Raw genomic sequence first — 26,406 nt, 5'->3', positions numbered from 1 at the left:
AATGCTGTGTCTGGAATCTCATACAGCATTGAGGTTTAGAAATATTGTTTTATGCTATTGTATCAAAAATCAGGATTTCAGACTAATTTCAGACAAAACAACTTTCAGAAATATGAGCTTTGACTCATCTTTTCAAATCAATTAAAAGCCAGATAATATATATAGGCACAAATCGCACGCTAAATACATCTCAATATTGAAATTAGTTGATAAATCATAGGTTTATATTTTTGTGGTAATTCATTGTGTCTGGCTGTGTCATCACATCCTAGGGCAAACAACTTTTCGCACGAGATCCTGCGTTAATAAATGCCCATGTCCCAGTGGAAACCTTGTCAGTATTGAAATATTAGCCCATTTAAATAAGTGCCCGAGTAAAACCTTATCAGTATTGATTCATTGGCAAATTTGAAAAAATCTTAGCCCAAGAGTTTGTCAATGTCAAGGTCCAAATAAGGTCAGGTGATGCGGGTGGATTGATTGTCTTAAGATATCGTCCATGCAAATATCAATGCTTGTAGAAAGCTTATAGAAAGCATTTTTGTATTGGACGAAACAGGTCTTTCAGGGTTTACAAAGAATTTGGACTTTTATGATTGGTCTTGGTTAAAATGTAGGTTAAAGTCAAGGTAAAAATGAGATCAAACAAGAAAATTCGTTGAATTGATATCCCCGCCAATATGCTTCTGGACACAAAAGTGTTATATTTTACACGCGGCTAAAAAAGCATTTTTTAAGATACAAAGGGCCTTAACTCCGTTATTAACAAATGGTGTACAATGCCATTCGGCGTGCATCATCCTCTTATCCATATATATACTCATACAAAGTTTCAATGAAATCCGCTCAAGCACTTCCAAGATATGGCTCTGGACACAAAAGTGCCGGACAGACGGGCACCGCCCAAAACAATATCTCTTCGCATATGGCGGGTGATAATAATGTGGGTGTGTTGATGGTGTTTAAAGGAATCATCCATGCAAGTATCAAAGCTTTAATGGAAGCAAGCATTTTGGGGTAACAAAGAATTAAGACCTTCTGAATAATCAAAAGAAAGTGATGGTAAAAATCAGGTAAGGATGCTGTTGATGTATTGAAATTTACACAAATTGTGTAATTTGGGGTTAACAGCATTCCTACAGAGGGATGGATGGAAGACCAAACAAATGGACAGTAGTTCAGTAGGTGTTGGGAGTAAAAAAACTGAAAGGAGAATTGATTTGTGTTTATCTACTGGCATGTTGACCTTTAATTGCAAAAGTGATCATTGAATATATTGCCCACTGGGAAAAACATTGAAACTTTTTTTAGAAAGTTCGGTGTGCACAGGCTAATCAGGGACGACAATTTACGCTGTTATGGAATTTTTCATTTAAAGGAAGTCTCTTCTAAACGAAAATGTAGAGAATGCGGAAAGTGTTGAACCTGATTAGAATGTGCAGACTGCACAAGCTTATATGTGGGGACACTTGATGAACATGCATTTAGCCCAGATTTCCCAAAATGAGGCTACATTGGTCACTAAACCCACTCTCATTCCTGGATAATCAAAGCAGTTTACCCGTGCTATGGGCACACTTATGCCAGCAACTGATGACAACAAGTCTTCTTGAATCAGTGTAATGAGGATATTGGCACTTGAAATAATGTCATGACCAATCCCAACAGAAGTCATGTGGCCTGGGGTATGATTCCAAGTCTTGATTGCCAGAGTGACAGTCCAGGGCTCTACCAACTGGACTGGGTCAAGCATTGTTGTTTCTATAGGTGTATTTGTGATTTTATCTGGACAAATCATAACTTGTTGTCAAACATTGAGATGAAATATAATTCAACATAAAGAGACTGAGTTAACATTTTCTATCAAAAAAAACATTCTCTGTATTAGCTTGAAAAATAAAGCTGAATGAGATACAAAGAATTACACAGTACCTTGATTTTCTTCGTAGCCTCAATAAATTCCACTCCGTATCGGTCATGTTCCTCCATTCCGGTTGCTATAGTGAGGATGTTTGGGTCAAAGATGATGTCATTGGGGTTAAAGCCCACCTTATTCACAAGAATGTTGTATGAGCGTGTACATATCTCCACTTTTCTTTCAGACTCTGTTGCCTAAAAAAAAGTATACCCATGGGATGTTTATAGTCATCATGAATTTCTACAATTTATTGCACAAAAATTTAAAAAAGCATATATTTCTAAAGATTTATTTTTAGTAATAAAATAAAATGCACCAGACAAAATGTAAATAACAACCATTTTTCTTGTCTTTTTTTATTTACATTTTATGAACAACAGAAGTTTCATGACAAAACAAAGCTCTAAAATTTATCAAAACTTTTCGAAGACAGACTTGGCCTAATACAAGATTTTCTTTCACAAAAAATAAAATCAGGGCCCATATTTATCAACCAATTCAAAGACAGGGTTAAAACAAGAGACGTGTTTGTCAAAAACACAATGCCCCCTATTGCGCCGCTTTGAAGCCATAAATTTTACCTTTGACCTTCAAGGATGACCTTGACCTTTCACCACTCAAAACATTCAGCTCCATGAGATACACATGAATGCCAAATATCAATTTGCTATCTTCAATATTAAAAAAGTTATGACCAAACTTTAACGAAGGTTTAAGTTTTAGGAAAGAAAAATACAATGATATTTGACCTTTGACCTTGAAGGATGACCATGACCTTGACTTTTCACCACTCATAATGTGCATGCCAAATATGAAGTTGCTATCTTCAATAATGCAGAAGTTATCAAACTTTAACCAAGGTTAAAGTTTTGGGAAACACACTGAATGAATGAAGGAATGAATGACAGGCCAAAAACAATATACCCCCGATTTTTTGATCTGGGGGCATAAAAAACACAACACAGGAATAACCCATGGAGGGGCTACCTTAAACTAAGCCTTCAAAAGCACACAAATCCTAAAATCCCCTACTTGTCCTTTCTCGTCAAACGCCATGACGACGACCGCCGCCCCGTAGTGCTTGATCCTCAGTGCCTTCTCCACAAAGTCTTGCTCCCCCTCCTTCAGACTTATGCTGTTCACGATACACTTCCCCTGCGTGCATTTTAAGCCCGCCTCAATGACAGCGAAGTTTGACGAGTCTATGCACAGCGGGACCTTGGCAATGTCGGGTTCAGACGCGATGAGGTTCACGAACTTTGTCATGGCAACTACACCATCTAGCATTCCCTCGTCCATGTTTATGTCAAGAATCTGTGCTCCATTCTCTACCTGTTCCTTGGCTATAGCCAGTGCCTCCTTGATTTTAATGGAACCAAAGTATTCATTAATTTAGTCCAGTTGTATACATTATAGATATAACTCAGAAAATTGCCTATGACCTTTTTTTTTATTCATAAAATTGTAACCATCAGAGAGTCTATTAATTGACAATATTGAGTGCTCCATGAAATTCAGTTTAAGAAGTTTTTAATATTTTTTGGTTATTAATGCAATAAAATATATAAATATTTTTTAATATACCAGTATCCATTCTAATAATACAAATACCTGTATGTTTGTTAGATTTCTCTCACTATATAAAGGTGTAAAAGTGTAACATTTTGTATCTTTAGAAAAATGAATGTACAAGACTTTGCGTAGTGAAATAAGTCAAAATAAGCATAAGCTTAAACATTTTTCAATAGCATATGTCTAAGTCTATATTAATTGCCACATTAGTCTTGAATTTTCTATGCACATTTGACTGAGCTACACTTAATATTTCAGCCATCAAAGTATCTTTAAAGATCATACAATAAATGCATTTTGTCAGGACTTACATCATATTTACCAGCAGTTATAAGGTTAGCAAACCTTCTAGACCCAGCTACATTACAACGTTCACCAATGTTAACAAAGTTTGTGTAGCGTCCAATCTTCGCATCTTCGAGACCACACAGGAGCATGTAGCCGTCAAAGATAGAACTTGATGGGATGCGTGGAGGAAACTGTCTGGCTGCCTCGCTGATTGCTCTGTTTAAAAGAATAAATGTCTGACAAAACTACAAACCTGAATCCAAGTTTGAATGCCTTTTTTTTATAAACAAGAGATGTGTTTGTCAGAACCACAATGCCCCCTACTGCCCCACTTTGATTAATTTATTTTTGTTTTTGAATATATCCCTTTAAAAAATATTACTTCCCTTGTAAAAATGATCTGTACCTGCCAATGATAAATATAAATTAGCTCCCTTTAAAGCTTGTTACTTCCCTTGGATTTGTTTTTTGACCCTTGACTTTGAAGGATGACCTTGACCTTCCACCACTCAAAATGTGCAGCTCCATTAGATACACATGCATGCCAAATATCAAGTTGCTATCTTCAATATTGCAAAAGTTATGGCCAATGTTAAAGTTTTCAGACGGACGGACGGACAGTTCAAATGCTATATGCCATCTTACTGGGGGCATACAAAGATAAGTTTTAGTATTGCACATCTGACATTAAGATACAATACTTAAAGGTTATTGTGGCGTAGTGGATAGGATGTCGGCCTTTCGATTTCAAGGTCATTGTTTGATCCCTAATGTAGTAGTATTTTTTAGATTTCTCGCAAAAAAATCAAGTACTGGTTCTACCCAGGAAACAGACTCCATGTGTGTCATTAAGGGTTAGGCTTTCAATGTAATCAAGCCTAAATAAATAGGTTTAAAGTAACATACAAGGCTCTTGAAAGAGGTCTCTAGTGTTCCAGCTAGGATTTGAAAAGGGCAGGATGATCTTGTGTAAAAGATTGCTTTAGGCAGCACAGTCATATTATCCCTTAGACATAAGATATTCAATATAAGATGTGTTCTTTAAATATTTTTTTGCTGTTTGCGTTGAAACATTTTTTCTTTGATTAAGAAAACTAATTTCACTGTGACAATTTTATTTAATATATTTAAACTTGAACTTGAAATTGCTGCATAATAATGTGATCAGATAAAAAATGAGCAGTTAGTGGGTCTGAGAGTGATACCTTGAGGTTGCTAAATGCAGCCCCCTTATATTTAGGTCTGGCTGGAGCACCTTTTGAGGTCAAGTGTAAATGCACTGGCTTGACAACCCAGAGGTCATAGGATCAATCAATCCACCTACTATCAACTCACTCATCTTTTGTATGAGACATGAAACCAAGAGAAAGTGAACTAGACACTTCACTTATATCTTCTTAATCAGAAATAAGAGGAAATCTTATGCCCGTAATTGACAACTGTCGTACTTGAATTTTTAGAGTTTGGGAGAGAATGGTTATAGAAACAATTTCATGACCTATCATCACATAGGTAAGTAATGTGGTCAAACAGGGAATCAAACCTGCATTCCTCCGATTTGAAGTCCTATGTACCTAGTATACATCACTGTCTCTGCTAGACTGTCTCACCTGATATGAGCTGGTGTGGTCCCACAGCAGCCACCCACAATGTTAAGCAGTCCATCCTTGGCAAATTTCTGATATAAATAAACATGCATTGATTTGAACAATAGATTGAACATAATTATTTTAGTGAACAGATGTTTTTTTATACTTTATTTTGATATTTTCACACCAGTGATGACTTAGGAACAATGCATGTAATTTTAAATGTTGTATGGTTTAAGATGCAGAAAAACTTCTGCAGACAAATGTCTGTCTACAGACAAACAGACAGGGAAACAGACGTCCATCATGATTCCAGAATACCTCCTTCTACTTCATACCTGGGGTATGATTTGTTTCAGTAAATACAAATTTTATATATGCTAGTTCTCCAAATTAAGGCCAAAAGATACTTTTAGGTTATGTTTCAGTACAATAAATTCCAACCTACAAAAAGAGCTGTCAGAGGACAGCGCTCTCAACTATTCGAGTGCTTGACAGTATAACGTAATCCATCATGGGGATTCATAATCAATAATTTATTAGACGATCTTTCAAAAATAAAAAAAGGAAAAAAACTATTTTTTTGGGGGGGGGGGGGGGGTAGGGGGGGTTGAGAGGGGGGTATAATGTGGGGTGTGTTCATTTATTAGACGTTCATTCAAAAATAAAAAAAGGAAAAAAAAATATTTATATTTATTATTTTTTTGGAGGGTAGGGGGGGGGGTTGAGAGGGGGGTATAATGTGGAGTGTGGTCATTTATTAGATGATCTTTCAAAAATAAAAAAAAGGAGAAAATAATATTATTGGGGGGGAGCAGGGATTCTGGGTTGGGGCATGGGGTATTGTTTGGGTGGAATCCATTGTGGTATTCAGGTAAGTGTTGTTTTGTCAAAGTATTAATAAAATCTTATCATAAATAAAGAAGTTATGGCAATTTAAGCAAAATGTTCAATTATCTAAGTTTAAAAGGGCCCATAATTCTGTCAAAATGCTTGATATAGTTGTCTGCTTTTGTTTATATATTGGAGTCATATTGGTAAAAAAGTATGCAAAATATAAAAGCAATATGTCAAAGGACATAGGAAAAATTGGGAGTAGAACACAAACTTAAACATAGATTTAACAATAATACGCATATTTTAAGTATTAAATGGGCAATAAGTCTGTCAAAATGCTTGATACAGTTGTCTGTTCTTGTGTATAGGTTGGGGTCATGTTGGTAAACAAGTATGCAAAATATAAAAGCAATATGTCATAGGACATAGGAAATATTTGGGGTAGTATGCAAACTTTAACATAGATTTATCAATAATATGCATATTCTAAGTATTAAAGGGGCAATAATTCTGTCAAAATGCTTGATACAGTTGTCTGCTCTTGTTTATAGGTTGGGGTCATGTTGATAAACAAGCATGCAAAATATGAAAGCAATATGTCAAGGGACATAGGAAATATTTGGGGTAGTACGCAAACTTTAACATAGATTTATCAATAAGTATAAAAGGGGCAATAATTCTGTCAAAATGCTTGATACAGTGGTCTGCTCTTGTTTATAGATTGGGGTCATTTTGGTTGGTGAAGAAGTATGCAAAATATGAAAGCAATATGTCAAGGGACAATGAAAATATTTGGGGTAGTACGCAAACTTTAACATTTGCATGCTAACGCCAACGCCGGGGTGAGTAGGATAGCTCCACTATATATATTTCATATATAAAAGTCGTGCTAAAACGCTTCCCACAAATACTTTCCTTTATTTTTACTTGGATTTTTTGCCGTTACTTACGTCATATCACACCAGTTAAATTTCCTGAGTAAGCTGGTTTATGAGAACTAACTGCCTTGAATCATAAGTAGGGGAAGAATAGCTGTATAAATACATGTACTGACACTACTAATACCCTCACAAGTCCAGTGGGTGGGCTAGGAATATAACCCACTGTCCCCAGGTATGCAGTCCAGCACCCTACAAACTAAGCAATCCGGCTTGTTCCTTTCTCTGTATAGAATATTTACTAAACTTAGATAAGACCTTAAACATACACATACATATAGAAAGGGAAGACCACTTATACCTTTATCTCCGCTGCCATCATTTCAGGAGTCTCATCATATTCACCAAAGGTGTTTGGCAAGCCTGTAGAAAAACATTGATTTACTTTACCAGAACGTGAAAATAACAAGAGGGCCGAGAAGGCCCTAGTTCGCTCACCTGAGAGGAGTCAGTTCATTCAATCTTTACCAAATGTCAAACTTTACCTAGATATTGTCCAGACAAACATCCTGGTCAAGTTTCATCATTATTGAACCAAAACTCTGCATGGAGTGTTTTTATTTTTGTAAGATTTGACCTGGTTACCTATATTTTGAGTTGACCCCCCTAACCAAACATCAAACTTTGCTTACAAAAATAAATATGACCAAGATTCATAAAATCTGAAACAAACTTGTGACCTCTAGAGTGATTACAAGGATTTTAAATAATATTGTAAGGAAAGTTTCCTTACTTGACATTTGTATCACTCCCGGAAACAGGTGACATTGTGAAAATGTTAACATTATAAACAATCATAACACATCGACAGAAAATACCTGGATAGCCTACGGAGGAAGCCAGCTGAATCCACCAGAAATCACCATTGCTTATCCTTTATTTAGCAAATATTGCTATTTGTTAGTCTGTCACTGTCTTTTGTCAAACACTAAACTCTGCGTTCGTTTGATTGTAAATTGTTGTGTAGGTTATACTGCACACTTAAACTTTAAATATTTGCAGAAGTTTATTTTGTGCATGTAATTATATTCATCCCCTTTATGATCTATAACTTTAAATATTTACTTTTTAAGCAGTAAAAGATATTGTTAGTCAGCGTCTTTGAAAGTGACCGCCATGTAAAGTTCAGGCGTGAACTATTTTTCGTCTGTAAGCTAGGTCTGGGCGTCTGATCAGTATTAGCATTATTGTTGTTATAATTTAACAGTAATCCTTTGAGAGTATTTGGATGCTTCGCCGAGATACAGCCTAGTCATTTGTTGCATTATATAAATGTTAATATTTATATGAGCAGATGTTATTTCTCATGGGGCGGAGTTTCTACTGTCTCATCTATTCATACGCCTTACCATTTGTTAAGTTCGGCGATTGTTTGTTTCATGTATCTATGTTCAGCTGATTATTTGTAAATACTGCTTTTCGTTAAAGCTGTTAATTTGACCAAAGATCTGTATGTGATGCATTGAGTTTAGATTGTTATATTATTTAAGGAATGGACCTGAGCACACTTTGTTGTTAAAAGCCGAGGATTTTATTGGTTCATTTTATCACGTGGTAACTGAGTCGGAATCTATAAATACGGACTCAGAATTCAGTCTCAGCATCTTCTTTCTAGAGTTCACACCTCCTTAAGACAACCAACAAAATTCATTACATACACTTATTATAAAATAAACAGGATGGGAAATAGAATGTTCAGACAAATGAGAGCTCCTCCGTTTACTACTTAATATTAACGCTTCAGTACAGTAAATGTAATTATTTATGTAATAACTACAGTTAAGAAGATCCCGGTGCATAGGCTCGGTCCTTCCTCGTCCCTTGTGTCTACTTATATTCAGGAACGCCCGCTTGGCATATTGTATTATCTATATGCAAATTATATATAGAGAGATATAACAAACACAGTATTAAATTGTTGAAACTTTTATTTGGCTTCGTTGTTGATGAACCCGAGGGATTGAAACTCCGGATCGGGGTCAACTATAATCAAAGGGATGGCTATTACTGATGCGTACCAACGGTATACTACCTACGCGAGGTATCCTGACAAGAGTACGTGAGGCGGTATACTCGTTACAATATCATGAAAATTTGGACAATCTAAGGGCAATAATTATGGCATTTATTATGTGATTTTGCTCATTATCAAACTTGACTGAGATCTTTCAGCAACTTTGATAAAGAATGCTTGAGAAATGTGAATGCTAGTGTTTACAAACCAAATGTGGACCGACAGACGGCGGACAAAGACCAATCCTAAAACCTCACCTGAGCAATCAGGTGAGCTAAAAAGTGTGTTACCGATCTGAGCCATTTTTCAAATTGTCCGAGAAATCAATAAAACCAATGTATTGACTAAGTTTCATGATAATTAGACAAAAAATGTGACTTCTATAGTGTGCGATCACAAGGTTTCTCTCTAGTCACATAAGGAAAACTGCCCCACCCCCCTGGCGGCCATGTTTTTTTACCGATCGGGACCATTTGCGAACTCATCTGAGATATATATAAAACCAATCTTTTCACCAAGTTTCATGATGATTGGGCACATAATGTGACTTCTAGAGTGTTCACAGGCTTTTTTACTATATAAATATAAGAAAACTGCCCCCTCCCCCCCCCCCGGCGGCCATGTTATTCAACTGACCGCAACCATTTTCAAACTCAACTCTTGTATCAAGGAAACAAATGTTCTGACCAAATTTCATGAAAATTGGGCCAAAAATGTGACTTCTAGAGTGTTCACATGTTTTAACTATATACATATAGAGAAAAATTCCCCGCACACTGGCGTCCATGTTTTCTCACCAATCTGGACCATTTTCAATCTCGTCCGAGATATCAATGAAACCAATGTTTTGACCAACTTTCATGATGATTGGGCAAAAATTGTGACTTCTAGAGTGTTTTCAAGGTTTCTCTATAGCCAAAATAAGGAAAACTGCCCCGCTCACTGGCAGTCAGGTTTTTCAACGGACCGGAACCACTTTTGAACTCAACCAACATATCATTAAGGCAAACATTTTGACCAAATTTCATGAAAATTGGGCCAAAAATGTGACTTCTAGAGTGTTCACATGTTTTCACTATATACATATAGAGAAAAATGCCCCGCCCACTGGCAGCCATGTTTTTTCACCGATCTGGACCATTTTCAAACTTGTCCGCGATATCAATAAAACCAATGTTTTGACCAACTTTCATGATGATTGGGCAAAAATTTTGACTTCTAGAGTGTTTACAAGCTTTCTCTATAGCCAAATAAGGAAAACTGCCCCGTCCACTGGTGGCCATGTTTTTCTACGGACCAGAACCACTTTTTGAACTCAACCAACATATCATTAAGGCAAACATTTTGACAAAGTTACACGAAGATTGGGCAAAAAATGTGACTTCTACAGTGTTTACAAGGTTTTTCCTTTTTTTGACCTAGTTTTTGACCCAGCATGATCCAGTTTCGAATTCAATCGAGATATCATTGGGACAAATCTTCCGACCAAGTTTCATGAAGATCGGACAATAAATGTGGCCTCTAGAGTGTTTACGAACAACTGTGGACGGACAGACAACGGACGGACGACGGACAAAGACCGGTCACAAAAGCTCATCTGAGCAATTAGGTGAGCTAAAAAAGCATTATTCAAATATCAGAATGTGTAGTTTAATGGATCAGTGATTTTTTACAAGCTTTGTTGTGTATTAGGAAAATATCATTAACATTTAGAATTTTCATTTATCACATATTTGTAAGATTATGACATTATGGTATCCCCCCAATATTCAAAATTCCTGATACACTTTAACACCGTTATTTCGAACACCGATAATCCGAAGGCACCGTTATTTCAAAGTATTTTCCGGGTCCCGATTGTGGTTCTTATTTGTTTAATGTACAATTCCATTGTTAATCTGAACTACGTTAAACGGAAGAAATCGTTAATTCGAAGTGATTCTGTTGGTCCAACACTATAATTCGTACCAAATTATCAATCTTTTATCCGAAGTAAAAATTGCAAAACACTGAGCGTAAGTTCACACCTTTGTCGTCTGCGCGTGGCGCGTCAAAAGCCGATAATTACACCTTTGTCATCTGCGCGCAGCGTGTTAATTTTATAATGTCGTCAAAAGCGGATAAATACTATTGATGTAGTTTTGCATTCTTTAGTAACAAACGAGTCACGTTAGGTCTGAGTAAATGTGGTCAAATGAAATTATTAATAGTAGCGTGTTACTGAACCATGCGAATTCCACAACGTTTTATTTTTACAGAATCAATGAAGTCTTCTGTCAAATGTTTATTTCGAATTATCGTTAATCCGAAGTTTTTGTAACGGTCCCGACGACTTTGAAATAACGGTGTTGAAGTGTATTTAGCATTTTTAAAGGACTTGAAAAGTAAAATAAGTTGATTATTATGCAATATCATAAATTACACTGAAATTACAGTTTTCAATCAAGCCAACAATTGGGAGTTTGGGACATTCAAACGAAAAGGAATATCAGGCTTTTGAAATAATAAGCCTTTGGGATAACAAGTTGGCGCCAGCATTATTAGCTGAAATTAGCTCTTTTTTTTGTACAATACCTCGGAGATATAAAATACAAGGGTACCTTGAGATATAGTGAGCACAAGAAATCTTGTAATAAATACCTTACTGATAAATTATCTTTTCTTACCAGCATTTGGATAGCAGAGTGTGAAAGCCGTGGTGTTGTTGCTTACAGTTTCCAGGAATGGACGCATTTCATTTGCACCAAGAGCACAGTTTAAACCAAGACTGAAAAAACACAATCATTTTTTTTAAACAATTAATCTTTCATGTTTGAAATAGACTTTTTTCATGTTTATGCTTCAAATGCTTGAAGCTCCTCCAAAGTTGTTGCAAGTGGAATAATATTTTATTGCTAACCACTGAACCATGTGCAAAACAAATACTTAGCACATCTTATGATTGGCTTTTGTGACTGATTTGAGTGCTATGTAGGTAATGTATTAAAACATAATAAAATTGCAGCTGGAGTCTTATTGAATCTCTGTTGAAGGTGAATGTCAAGGTTATGTTGAGTGATATGGAAATCAAGCAAGTTTATTTGACATCGGCAGCTTATAAATGGTCATTAGAAACACATGTTAAGGCATATCCAATATAGGTTGTAGTAAGCACGTTTGGTGCTTAACAAAACGAGCAAGTAAGTTAACCAAGAAATATTATTAGTTTAATTTAATTATTCCAAAATCCAAATGAGGCAAAGGTGAAAGAGAGATTGGGTGATATAAGGATGTATTGTGGACAGTCATAAGCTTCATCTGTGTAAGTACAGAAGTGTTTTAGTACCAGTAAGAAATTTTATAATTATTAAGACCAAATACATAAAATATAAAACCAATCAAACCAATGATCACAGACATGAGAAATGATCAAAGCACGCGCAACAGTTCCCACTACACTTCAAATTGTTGCTTTTTTTACACATATCCTAAAAATGTAACAACCTTTTGGATGTATATTTTCGATGAGAGAAAAAGCACACACACATGAGAATGTTTGCTGAAAAAATGAAGATTTTAATGCCTGCAATCATGACAAGGGTAACTTTCTTACCACATGGGTCTGGCATGGGAGACACTGATGATGAATGCCTCCGTAGTCTGTCCAGACAGGGTACGCCCACTCCTATCTACTATGGTCCCAGACACCTGAACAATTGAGTAGAAAATATTAACATAATCTTGAATAATTATCAATAATAACTTTAGTAAAGAATTTTTTCCCATAGTTTCTGTTATAGTTATTTTTACTTGGCAAAGTAATTACAGGTCCTACATATATCACCTAAAGAATGAAGAAACTGAACTGTTCTGAACAGCTTTTGTGATGTTTCGCTAAGCATCTAAGAAATCAGTTGTTGCATGCTGTTTCAGAAGATATTTTTAGCTCTGCTGATCTACGTATGCAGCAGTCTGGAACAATATAAACTACTTTTAAAGAGGGATACCCAAATTATTTCTGTGAAGTTTTGTAAAGATCTGCCCAATGGTTCATGAGGAAAAGTCATTAAAAGAACTTTATTAAACATGCACGCACTGACGAATGACAGACATCACAGGATCCTAAAAGCTACAGGTGAGAATTTTGTGCTCAGGTGAGCTAAAAAATATGGTGCTTTGTTTTAATATAATTTAACTTACAAAAACAGGGCATTCCATGTTCCTCTCTGTGAATAACATCTCAATGGCAAACAAGGCTGCCTGCAAATAACAAGAAAATGGGCCGTGCTCTGAGAAAAGGGGGATTAATGCCATATCTTTTATGATATTTTTCTTTTAAAGAAAGTCTCATCGTAGCGAAGTAGAAAATCAAGTTAAGGCGGAAAGTGTTGTCCCTGATCAGCTTGTGCTCATTGCACAGGCTTATCTGGGATGACACTATATGCACGTGCATTAAACCCCCTTTTCACAGAGCACAGCTCATATAAATCCACAAAAGGCCAACATCAAGTCATCTTCATCAGCTATAAATTACTGTCCGGGTCATGAGCATCAAAACATACATAGACAAAGCTTAGAGTTACCGTAAAAATGCAGTCATAAGTCTACCCGCTCATAAGTCAGGGGGTAAAAAATGATACGAAAATCGGAGATTTTGAATATGTCCAAGTCATAAGTCGAGTCAGAAATTTTCCATGCAAGAATTTCATAAACAGACGCAATTTTAAATGTACGGGAAGTTTTTATTCTACACATAGACCATGACGTCAATATAGCACTGTGCGACGTAGACATAGCGGACACGTGTATCATGTACTTTGTTTAATATAATCAATACGATATATATTTAGGAAATCGAAAATAATATATGAAAATATAGACAAGCAAATCATAAAGAACCACATAAAAACAAAGACAACATAGGAAACCAGAACTTATATACATGTACCGGTACATCGTAATTTACACATCAACGACATACGAAACACCAAACTCGCGTTCAGCAGCACTATTATTAATTGATTGCTCTGCAAATTCTATCACGCGTATTTTAAACGTATTGTCATACTCATGGTGTTGGCGTTTTTGAGGCATTTTCACAAATCAAATGTGTTAGTCAAATTAATAATTATTATTATAAAGTTTGCATTAAATTGTCCACGCTAGTAATAATCCACAAACTTATAATCCGATGACACACTGTGATCACTGTAATCAAATCTTTGTAGTTTTAATCTGACTATCAAAACAATTGATTAGTTCCTCGATAAACACGTTTTTATGACAATGATTGGCATAACCAATAGACCGCTAACTCCACCTTTGTTCTACATAACAGTTTCAAAGGCGGAGCTATGCACGTGCTCAAACATAATTGGACGATTACCAGTGAATAACAAACTCGCGAATGGTTAAACAAGTCGCTTCACAAATTAAAGAAATTTTATTTTATCGGCGAGAAGGGTGATGATGCTTTATGGCTTCTTGACAGGAAGCGCCTTTCCTTTGATGACGTCAAACTGTAAATTTACACAGGTTGCCAATTCTCGCTCTACTTTAAAAATGACTCGATCTTTTGTTTACACGTTCAGTTGTAATAAAAACACCTGCTTACTTGAAAACTTTGGATTAAATTATGAAAATAAAAACAAGGGAAATGTTTCGGCAAACTGTGGTTATATTAATTGGTAAGTATCAGTTATAAGAGAAAATTTTGTGTGTCGTATTTCAACAAGTTTTCTATACAACAACAACAACAACAACTTTAACCATTTTTGCGGGGATCGATCTTAGTTGAATGTCATCATTATTTTTCATGGACGACTTCATAAGTCGAGACTGTAAATTTAATCAAATTTTTGAGGAAAAAAATCTCGACTTATGACTGCATTTTTACGGTAAATGCTATTTAGTAAATGCAGTTTGTTTGTTTATTTGGATTTTTTGCCATTTTCATTCATACTTCAGCCATACTTTAATGCATATCAGTAACTGTTCACCTTCACACACAAAAAAGGGTAAGCTGGTTAATCAGTCATAAGTACACTTGAGTATGCCAGTAACTAACAACTGCCAGAATTCAGGTAAGACTAACAATTTGTGTAAAAACAAGAACAGTCATTGAAGAAGAATTTTGAAGTGCAATGGCTCATTTCAAGGTTATTTTGTTGTTTGCTTCATTTACTGAAGAAGTTACATCTTCAAGGGCACATTACTCTGTAATAAAACATTTCCCTTTGACAAATAACAACTTGCACTAATATATTATATATAAACACCACTGCTTTCATACCCAGAAAACTAAAATACTAGTTTGAGAAACAATGTACAGATGTAAATTATTCAAAATCTGCCATATTTCAAGGGCACTTTGTTTGCAGGGGTATGAAACTTTAATGACACACGAGTATTGTGGCCTGGCATGGAATTGAACCTTTGATCTGAAGTCCAGCTGTCCACAAACTGAGTTTGCCAGCCAATAATACTAAGGGTTGATCCTAAAACTGTTTAATACGCCTAACATTTCTTAATCAGATACAAATGTTTCCAAGTCAGCCCTCAATGAACACAGTACCTTGCTATTTGCTGTGTCAAAGATGGTCTCGACAAGTAGGACATCCACTCCACCATCCAACAGACCCCGGGCTTGCTCCATATAGGCTTCCACAAGCTCATCAAAAGCTGCAAAATCACACAGAGATAGTGATGAACTAGAGTAAAATTACACACAGATAGAGTTGAACTATAGTAGAATCACACAGAGATAGTGGTGAACTAGAGTAAAATTACACAGAGATAGAGGGCAACTACATGTATAGAACAAGAGCACCGCCTTCAATCACAAAGGAGGTTTGGGGTGGAGTGAAGAGGGGTGTATAGTGTGGGGGGGTGGACATTTATTACATTATTTTCCAAAAATGCGAAAAAAAAAAAGAAAAAAAAACAAAAAAACAAGATGTGTTTGTGAAACACAATGTCCTATATGATGTTTGACCTTGTAGGATGACCTTGACATTGTGAAGGATGACCTTGACCTTTCACCACTCAAAATGTGCAGCTCCATGAGATACACATGCATGCCAAATATCAAGTTGCTATCTTCAATATTGCAAAAGTATTCATAAAATAAGCAATTTGGGCCACATATATTTGATCTCTGACCTTGAAGGATGACCTTGACCTTGACCTTTAACCACTCAAAATGTGCAGCTCCATGACATACACATGCATGCCAAATATCAAGTTGCTATCTTCAATATTGCAAAAGTATTTATAAAATAAGCAATTAGGGCCACATTTATTTGACCTCTGACCTTGAAGGATGACCTTGACCTTTCACCACTCAAAATGTGCAGCTCCATGAGATACACATGCATGCCAAATATCAAGTTGCTATCATCAATATTGCAAAAGTATTCATAAAATGAGCGATTTTGGCCACATATATTTGACCTCTGACCTTGAAGGATGACCTTGACCTTGACCTTTCATCAAAATGTGCAGCTCCATGACATGCACATGCATGCCAAATATCAAGTTGCTATCTTCAATATTGCAAAAGTATATATAAAATAAGCGATTAGGGCCATATTTATATGACCTCTGACCTTGAAGGATGACCTTGACCTTTCACCACTCAAAATGTGCAGCTCCATGAGATACACATGCATGCCAAATATCAAGTTGCTATCATCAATATTGCAAAAGTATTCATAAAATGAGCGATTTTGGCCACATATATTTGACCTCTGACCTTGAAGGATGACCTTGACCTTGACATTTCACCACTCAAAATGTGCAGCTTCATGAGATACACATGCATGCCAAATATGAAGTTGCTATCTTCAATATAGCAAATGTAATTGCAAAATGTTAAAGTTGGCGCAAACAGACAGACCAACAGACAGGGCAAAAACAATATGTCCCTCACTACTATAGTGGGGGACATAAAAATCGAGGGGGGGGGAGGGGGGATTCTTGGTTGCGATGGTTGGACGGTATTTCAATCACAAAGGAGGGAGGGGTGGAGTGAAGAGGGGTGTATAGTGTGGGGGTGTGGACATTTATTACATTATTTTCCAACAATGCGAAAAAAAAATGAAAAAAAATGGGGGATGGTTTGGGTGGAGTCTATTGTGGTATGTAAGGTACGAGTAGTTTTGTCAAAGTATCAATCAAATCTAATCATAAATAAAAAAGTTATGGCAATGTTAGCAAAATTTAATAATTTGACCTTGAGAGTCAAGGTCATTCAAAGGTCAAGGTAAAATTCAACTTGCCAGGTACAGTAACCTCATGATAGCATGAAAGAATTTGAAGTTTGGAAGCAATAGCCTTGATACTTAAGAAGTAAAGTGGATCGAAACACAAAATTTAACCATATATTCAAAGTTACTAAGTAAAAAAAGGGCCATAATTCCGTAAAAATGACAACCAGAGTTATGCAACTTGTCCTTTTACTGTACCATTATGATAGTTTGCGAGTGTTCCAAGTATGAAAGCAATATCTATGATACTTTAGGGGTAAAGTGGACCAAAACACAAAACTTAACCAAATTTTCCATTTTCTAAGTATAAAGGGCCCATAATTCCGTCCAAATGCCAGTCAGAGTTACATAACTTTGCCTGCACAGTCCCCTTATGATAGTTAATAAGTGTTGCAAGTATGAAAGCAATAGCTTTGATACTGTAGGAATAAAGTGGACCTAAACACAAAACAAACACATTTTCAATTTTCTAAGTATAAAAAGGGCACATAATTCTGTCAAAATGCCAGTCAGAGTTACATTACTTTGCCTGCACAGTCCCCTTATGATAGTTAGTAAGTGTTGCAAGTATGAAAGCAATAGCTTTGATACTTACGGAATAAAATGGACCTAAACACAAAACTTAACCAAAATTTTCAATTTTCTAAGTATAAAAAGGGCACATAATTCTGTCAAAATGCACGCCAGAGTTATCTAACTTTGCCTGCCCAGCCCTCTCATGATAGTAAGTAAGTGTTCCAAGTTTGAATGCAATAGCATTGATACTTTCTGAGAAAAATGGACCTAAACGCAAAACTTAACCGGACGCCGACGCCAAGGTGATGACAATAGCTCATTTTTTTTTTCAAAAAATAGATGAGCTAAAAATTAAACAGAGATAGTAGTGAACTATAGTAGGCTTACACAGGGATAGTGGTGAACTAGAGAAGAATTACACAGAGATAGTTGTGATCTAGAGAAGAATAACACAGATAATTGTAATCTAGAGAAGAATAACACAGAGAAAGTGGTGAACTAGAGTAAAAAAACACAGAGATAGTTGTGAACTAGAGTAGATTTACACAGAGATAGTGGTGAACTAGAGAAGAATTACACAGAGATAGTTGTGAACTAGAGTAGAATTACACAGAGATAGTGGTAAACTAGAGTAGAAATGCACTGAGATAGCTGTGAACTAGAGAAGAGTTATACAGCAATAGTGGTGAACTACAGAAGAATTACACAGACATAGTGGTGATCTAGAAAAGAAATACAGAGAAAGTGGTGAACTAGAGAACAATTACACAGAGATAGTGATAAACTAGAGAACAATTACACAGAGACAGTGGAGAACTATAGTAGAATTACACAGAGATAATGTTGAACTAGAAAAGAATTACACAAAGATAGTGGTTAACTATAGTAGAATTACACAAAGATAGTGGTGAACTAAAGTAGAATCGCATGAGCTGGAGTAAATTTTCAGAGATAGTGGTGAGCTATATTAGAATTAGAGAGATTTACTAGAATCTCACAGACATAGTGGTATTAAACTATAGTAGAATCACAAACATATAGTGGTGAATTAAAGAACAGTTACGCAGAGATTATAGGGAATTATAGAATGATCACAAAGTGTGATACCAACAATATTAGTTAAGCATAACAATCAGCCATGTTTGATGCAAGGCCAAATTTTTCTTAAAACATCCAATTCTTCTAATTGGCTATTGATAGTATTATGAAGACAGAAAGTTAGCCAAAAAGATGTTTCTTCAGCCAGATGTGCTAATTTATAGCCATTAGCTAATTATGTGAAAGAAGATTTGATTCCTGCCGTGTAGCACATAACTACCTTACTATGATTGCCTTACTTATGTTCCTCATGTCTGGATTCTCCACAGATGGGGAGATGGACAGAGTTCTGTTGGTTGGGCCCATGGCTCCTGCTACATAACGCTTTACACCTGAAAAGGTCATCAAAACAAGGTGTCACCTTTGTTTAACATCTCAAGAAATCCTTTTATTTTGCGTCAGAGAAAAAAATGTTTTGATCTCTAAGGCGACAGACTACTGGGTTAGCCATACCTCACAGAATTTATTGAAGATGCCACATCAATGTTATTTTACTACTTTACTGAACCCTGTATAGCGAGCAGCCATGTTGGTTTTCACTTTCTCTCCATTTTGCATTTAAAAAATGGGTGCCTGTTATACATGGTTGCGCGCTTTACTTGGTTAAGTACATTAATAAAGTAGTCCTCCTGTTATATTACGGTAAAAATATAGTTTACTTGGTAATAGTTAGCTTGTCCTTCGTCCCAACATGCTCTGAAAAATAATGGGAGGTGGCAACCCTTGTGGAAACATGACCTCATGTTTAACTTCAATTTAATATTGCAAAATATTGCTAGCATGAATTATTTTGTTTTGTAGTATATATTTGTAATTAATATGATTAAATTATTTTTTTGTTTTATTCAAAATGTAATACGTTCACTATATAAAGCCATTTCCTACACATGCTCTGCAAACACAAAATTCAGGCCATACCTGTTGCTTTGGTTACATCCTCAGCAGCCTGTTTTGTCAGTTTGGCAGATTCCAAGTTCAAGCGATAGGCCTGAAATTAGAACAAGAGGGCCATGGCTCTTAGGTGCTCATCTATGACCCAAAGGAGCTAAATTTTTCTGAAATGGCAAAGTTCAGAAGAATAAAAGTACTCTATGAAACATTAATATTTACTTTTAAGGGACATTATTATGAAAAACTTTTCATATTTGAAAGTATTTCCAACACGGAAAGTATATGTCCATATATAAACCTTCAATTAATTAATGAAGGACAAGTCTACTGGAAAAAAAAAGTTAGCTAGAAGCTCCATTGTCTCTGCAAGAGGCTGTTTACACAAAGTTCCATAGATCACAAGTCAATCATTTAAATCATAATAACAAATAAATTGAAGAATTGCAAAAAAATCCATTTATTGTCAACCACAAGTCTCTACTACATGTATACAGCACCAGTAATGTCAACATGTGGAATTCATATACTTAAATAGCCTTCAGGTGTATCCTTTATATTTCTGTTATTATTAACTTGCTCCCATAAACTACCCCGTTAAAGCTTTATTACACTCTTCACAAGCATGGCTTCTACCAGACAAAAAAATGTTTTGAAGAAAATATGTAATCATAGTTTTGAAGTTAGGGTTTGAAATTAAGAGCTTATCCTGAAACAAAAATTACAAGCAAGGAAAATAAGAAGAGTGGAATTTGTGTGCCCTGGACGGCAGTAATGAACAACACATACCAAATGTTCCAGTCCGTAGTCAGCCTGCGCAATCTTAGTTCCACTGAATGTGTTGGTCTCTCCAAAATCTGCGCCTGCTTCGTAGTAGGCCTGAAGGGAAAACATTCGTCCATAGGCAAAATACCAATTATAATGCAAGTACAGTATCCGGTTAATTAGAAAATAATAAAGGAACAAGTATATGGGCCACCCTCTCTGAAGACTGGGCTAAACTCACACTCCGCTTTTATGCTTTTTTTTGTTTAAATGAAGTCTCATCTTGATGAAAATCCAGTTTTGGCTAAATGTGTTGTCTGTGATGTGGTGACTGTACAGGTTAATCTGGGTTGCACTTTATGCATATGCATAAAGCCTGGGTTCTCCCATAAAGAGGTCTTCAGTTTGATAATGCAACAGATAGGCAAACATATTTATCAATTAAAATTCTCCAAGATAATAACAAGATGATGCATATCATAAACTCATGTCAGTACTGATTCATGGGTCCATCTGAATAAACTTAAGTCCAAACATTGGTCTATTTAAAGGTCAAAATGACTAAATGAGGTTGGGTGATATGAATATGTTAAAAGTGTTTATAAACAAGCAAATTCGTTGAATTGATATCCCCGCCAATATGTATCTGGACACAAAATTCTTATATTTGACACTCAAAAATGCATTTTTTCAAGATACAAAGTGCCATAAATCCCTTATCAATAGATGGTGTACAATTCCATTTGGCGTGCATCATCCTCTTATTCATATATATATACTCATACCAAGTTTCAATTAAATCCACCAAAGCACTTCCAAGATATGGCTCCGGACACAAAAGTGCTGGGCGGACGGAAAGACGGACGGATGGATAACGCCAAAACAATATCCCTCCGCCTATGTCGGGGGATAATAACACCCATACAAGCAGGGCTCAGCAGTGAGGGAGACGTGGGAGATAACTTCTCTCTAGACATATTATTATGTCATATTAACTTCTTCTCTAATTACATGAAGGACAAATGAATTCTACTCCTTTTGAGATTCACTGTGAGCCATACATTGACTGAAAATATTTTTATTAAATTCAGTTAAATACAATAATAACACGACAATAACACTTAAATGTGTTTGCTTATATTTGATACATGTACTGTTTTCCCCCAAACTTACAATGTCAGTTTTTCTAATTAATTATAATGATGACGGGTCTGGTGTAATGAGGGGAACAAAACAAGTGAAGAGTTGATAAAAGCTAAACAGAAACCACTTCTCCTTTAAGGTGCCTCACTTCAGCTGAGGGAGAAGTCTGTGGTATTCAATTATTATTTTTTTACCATCAAATGTCCAGCATATCCATCCTACATTATTATTATTGAGTCCCATATTTATTAATGGGCTTAGGAATAATAACAAAATGTTAGTGTTTTTTCTCAATTTTGAGCAGGCAATTGAAATGAAATGATCACTTGAATTGTTCTTAGAAATACTACATACCTTGTGAATACCATAAATAACATCAGGTTTGGTCAGTGACAGAAGATCGTTGTTGCCTTTCAGATTTTTTGGATGGTCCTTAAATTCTGTGCCACGGAAATCCTCTTCTTCAAACCGGTATGTCTGAATCATTGTTCCCATGCCTCCATCAAATATCATGATGCGCTCCCCTAATGTCTTTAGTAACTCCATCTTTAAATCTATTATAATAAATACATATGAGCCACACAGTATATATTCAATTGAATGCAAACATGTCCAATGTTAGCTAGCTTTATTTAACATACATTTTTCCCTTTTTTATAAAAGTACTGGAAAAGTACCCCAATGGAAAAATCTAAACATTTCTCAATTGCTATATGAAAAAAAACAATTGAAATTAAAAATAAAATAATTTTGTTGGTAAATAAAATGCAACATTTAGTTAAGTTTCCAATGCAGTTCTATGGCTTGAACCAAAGTTTATATAATATTTACAACTTGACAGTGTTCCATTGATAAGTTAGCCACACAAAAAAGGCTATAGCCTTCTTTCCTGTAGTTCCATCCACTCCTAAAGATTCTCCCAGCCCATTTTAAGGAAACTATGACATATTTCTGATAAAACTAGTGTGAATTATCTTTATTTACAAAGCTCTATTTCATAGCTGGTTTTTTTCTTTGATTTCAAACACATGGATTTTAGAAAAAATAAAATAAATTTTCAGTAAAAATTTAGCAAAATTTGCTCAAGCTTTGGTGTAGATACTGATGTTTTGAAAATATTCTTTTTGAAACAGTATGTTGGTACTTATTAATCTTTAAAAAGATTTATTATACATGTATATATGAACTTAAATATATTTGTTTTGTTTTTTTTCCCAAAAATACAACAACAGAACAGATGTTTAAAAAGATAAGAACAACTCACAGGGGCGTAGCTAGCATTTTTTTAGCTGTAGGCCCGGATATGATACGTAAAAACAGGGGTCCGGGGGTCCTCCCCCTGAACATTTAAAATCCTATAACGCCTGTGGGGAGATCTAAAGCATATCTAGACAAATAATAATATAAGAAAATTTAAGACTTTGGCCTGTTTTTCTTTGATATTTTACTGTTTTATCGCAATGTCAGTGAACTAAATTTTACGGTATTATCTTTATACCAGAGAACTAAGTTTTAAAACAATATGGAACAGAGGAACATTTGAAAGTGTAACTCTCCACTTATTCACAAGTCAAACCATGGGAATTCTTTCCAATAATACTGTCTGCATGTCTATAACGGCAATGTAAAGTGTTGAGTGTAAGACTTACTTATAGTCGATCTATTACACTAATTGTTCTAACAAGTGCATCAAGAAATCAATATTTTTACACCTAACCGAGTCAAATGTGTTGATGATTTCATCGATGAAAACATCAGTTTCTTGTTTAATGTGTAGGAGTCCTAAATCAGACAGCCTTTCACCAGACATGGTGCTGCTCATGTAAATATAATCTATGCACATAGAAAGAGTTGATAATTGGAAGATATGTCCTTTGCACACGACCAGACTCCATTGTCTGAGGATTATGTCACTATGAAATGCAGATTTCTAACACCCCACCCCCTCAGGGTCAACATTTTCTAATGCGTTTTTCGAAGTTGAAGCATTTTTCATGTTTGAAAAAATGTATGTCCGGGCCTGCTGTGCCTAATAGCAGCTACGCCCCTGACTTAGATTTGGTAGAATTCCTTCCTATGATTGCAAGGCACAAAGGCAATATTTGATACCGTATTTTGTCGTGTATAGCGTGCAGTTTTTTGCCTCAAAATTTCAAATAAACAAGGGCTGTTTGTAAAACATGCATGCCCCCCATATGGGCTGTCAGTTGTAGTGGCAGCCTTTGTGTGAATACGTTTTTTGTCACTCTGACCTTGACCTTTGACCTAGTGACCTGAAAATCAATAGGGGTCATCTGCCAGTCATGATCAATGTACCTATGAAGTTTCAAGATTATAGGCCTAATCATTCTTGAATTATCATCAGGAAACCATTTTACTGTTTCGAGTCACTGTGACCTTGACATTTGACCTAGTGACCTGAAAATCAATAGGGGTCATCTGCCAGTCATGATCAATGTTCCTATGAGGTTTCATGATCCTAGGGCGTAAGCATTCTTGAGTTATCATCCGGAAACCATTTTACTGTTTCGAGTCACTGTGACCTTGACCTTTGACCTAGTGACCTGAAAATCAATAGGGGTCATCTGCCAGCCATGATCAATGTACCTATGAAGTTTCATGATCCTAGGAATAAGCATTCTTGAGTTATCATCCGGAAACCATATTACTGTTTCGAGTCACTGTGACCTAGACCTTTGACCTAGTGACCTGAAAACCAATAGGGCTCATTTGCCAGTCATGATCAATGTACCTATCAAGTTTCATGATCCTGGGCCTAAGCATTCTTGAGTTATCAACCGGAAACCATTTTACTATTTCGAGTCACTGTGACCTTGACCTTTGACCTAGTGACCTGAAAATCAATAGGGGTCATCTGCCAGTCATGATCAATGTACCTATGAAGTTTCATGATCCTAGGCCTTAGCGTTCTTGAGTTATCATCAGGAAACCATCTGGTGGACGGACGGACCGACAGACCGGCATGTGCAAAACAATATACCCCCTCTTATTCGAAGGCGGGCATAACAAGTTTGTGCGGGTTATACATTAATACAACACTATCCTGGCTGCTTAGTTGCAAAAAATTCATTTCGTAATCATAAATATTCATAAGAGCCGCCATTTTTTATTCCTAAAAACTACACCCTATAATCTTACAGACTGGGGTCGTTGTTGAAACAACAAAAACTCGGTAACGGCAGATATGAACGGGGTAGCATTAGTTATTTACAAAAAAATAACGACAAAATACGGTATTCATCTTATTTTGCCTTAATTTAGTTTTGAAGAAATACAAGTTTAAATTAAATGTTTCACTTGTGTCAGGTCTCTGCTCGTGTTTATATTATTTTTATTTACTACAGTGTAGACAATTTGACGTGTGATGCCACACACACCTTCGAAGTACAGACTCCATCAACTGGTTGGATTTTATATTTATTCATATTCATATACATCATCATCGTCATGTAAGTGCGTAAATGAATATACAGGAAACAAATATAGGTAACACATCTACCATACGCTAAGTGGCCATTTCTTAAACAAGTTAAAGTATAACTAGGCCTTTAAGACATTTATATAACTTATATCCTTTTTTTACATTAAATCATCTTTAACAATATTAAACAAAACAAATTTGTTTTGCAAAATATGTATCCATTTATAACATTTTATTTTCTGAAAGTCCAATAACTAAGACATTTTAAACGAGCAACTATCAGCAATTTTTATTGGATTGACATTTGTTGACAAACCGCATACCGCACGTGTATTTGTTTTGGAAAAAAACTAGGTCAATAAAGCGCTTCATGAATGAAAGCATTCGATGATTCAGATCAAGTAAATAAATGATTTTTTCAGTTAAATTTACCTTTATTCGGGGCGCGTGTGTGATTGGAATCCATAGTTGTATGAAAAATATTGTCCTTTCCGTTGCCTTAAGATTTTATAAACATTTAATGCGTTCTTATTGCATAAACCGCACAAACATTATTTCCCGACGCAGACAGGTTGACGGTCGGAGACCAAAATGAAACTTCTGAAGTTTAGAAGCCGATGCGCATGCGTATGTAAAACAAGAGGCTTACAATTAAAACGGCCCCAGGTCAAAACGATCCCAAAAATGGTCAAAACGTCCCACTTTGGTCAAAACGTCCCAAAGTCAGTTTTTAAGTTAGTGAAAACGGCCCTTCTAAAAAATCAGAAGGGGGAGAGAAAAAAAAAATATATAAAATGTACTTCTGCTATTTTCTGTATATTAGAATGATATGCGTGCTATTTTTTAAACAATTCGTTATTTCGTTAGTTAAATCCATCATAACAACTTTAAAGGATTTATTTTATTTTACACACATACACACATATTACATACAAACAATGATTGCTTCGTTTTCTATAATTATTATTATCGTTTAACTATCTCACAAATAACTGATTGCGTCGGTACTTAATTAAAAATAGTTTGATTGCGTGCAAGATTGGATGAACGAGCGTAAGTTTATTATCATAAGTACGTCTCTTTGAAAAATCAGATAAATTGTAATTATATTAAAATTATTTCACACTTATATCACAATCAAAAGTTATTTGA

At 35.6% G+C, this 26,406-nt stretch overlaps 1 protein-coding gene across 1 annotated transcript in view; it reads right to left on the bottom strand.

Moving 5' to 3' along the window:
- The window catches only part of LOC127875446 (methionine synthase-like), a 54,433-nt gene extending 28,569 nt beyond the window's left edge, over window positions 1-25,864 (bottom strand). Inside the window, exons 1-14 of the mRNA XM_052420509.1 lie at window positions 25,687-25,864; window positions 22,167-22,366; window positions 20,694-20,783; window positions 19,935-20,004; window positions 19,256-19,348; window positions 15,710-15,816; window positions 13,336-13,395; window positions 12,749-12,843; window positions 11,823-11,923; window positions 7,444-7,505; window positions 5,389-5,456; window positions 3,802-3,994; window positions 2,951-3,277; window positions 1,933-2,112 (exon numbers count right to left, since the gene is read on the bottom strand). Of these exons, the coding sequence (XP_052276469.1) occupies window positions 1,933-2,112; window positions 2,951-3,277; window positions 3,802-3,994; window positions 5,389-5,456; window positions 7,444-7,505; window positions 11,823-11,923; window positions 12,749-12,843; window positions 13,336-13,395; window positions 15,710-15,816; window positions 19,256-19,348; window positions 19,935-20,004; window positions 20,694-20,783; window positions 22,167-22,366; window positions 25,687-25,720 (1,680 nt within the window). The 5' untranslated portion in view covers window positions 25,721-25,864. The remainder of the gene's footprint in view (window positions 1-1,932; window positions 2,113-2,950; window positions 3,278-3,801; window positions 3,995-5,388; window positions 5,457-7,443; window positions 7,506-11,822; window positions 11,924-12,748; window positions 12,844-13,335; window positions 13,396-15,709; window positions 15,817-19,255; window positions 19,349-19,934; window positions 20,005-20,693; window positions 20,784-22,166; window positions 22,367-25,686) is intronic.
- Between the last annotated feature and the right edge of the window lie 542 nt (window positions 25,865-26,406).

This window comes from Dreissena polymorpha, chromosome 3 (assembly GCF_020536995.1).
Source record: "Dreissena polymorpha isolate Duluth1 chromosome 3, UMN_Dpol_1.0, whole genome shotgun sequence".
Lineage (NCBI taxonomy): Eukaryota > Metazoa > Mollusca > Bivalvia > Myida > Dreissenidae > Dreissena > Dreissena polymorpha.
The sequence above is the reverse complement of the archived record's forward strand: the minus strand, read 5'-3'. Positions and strand labels throughout refer to the sequence as shown.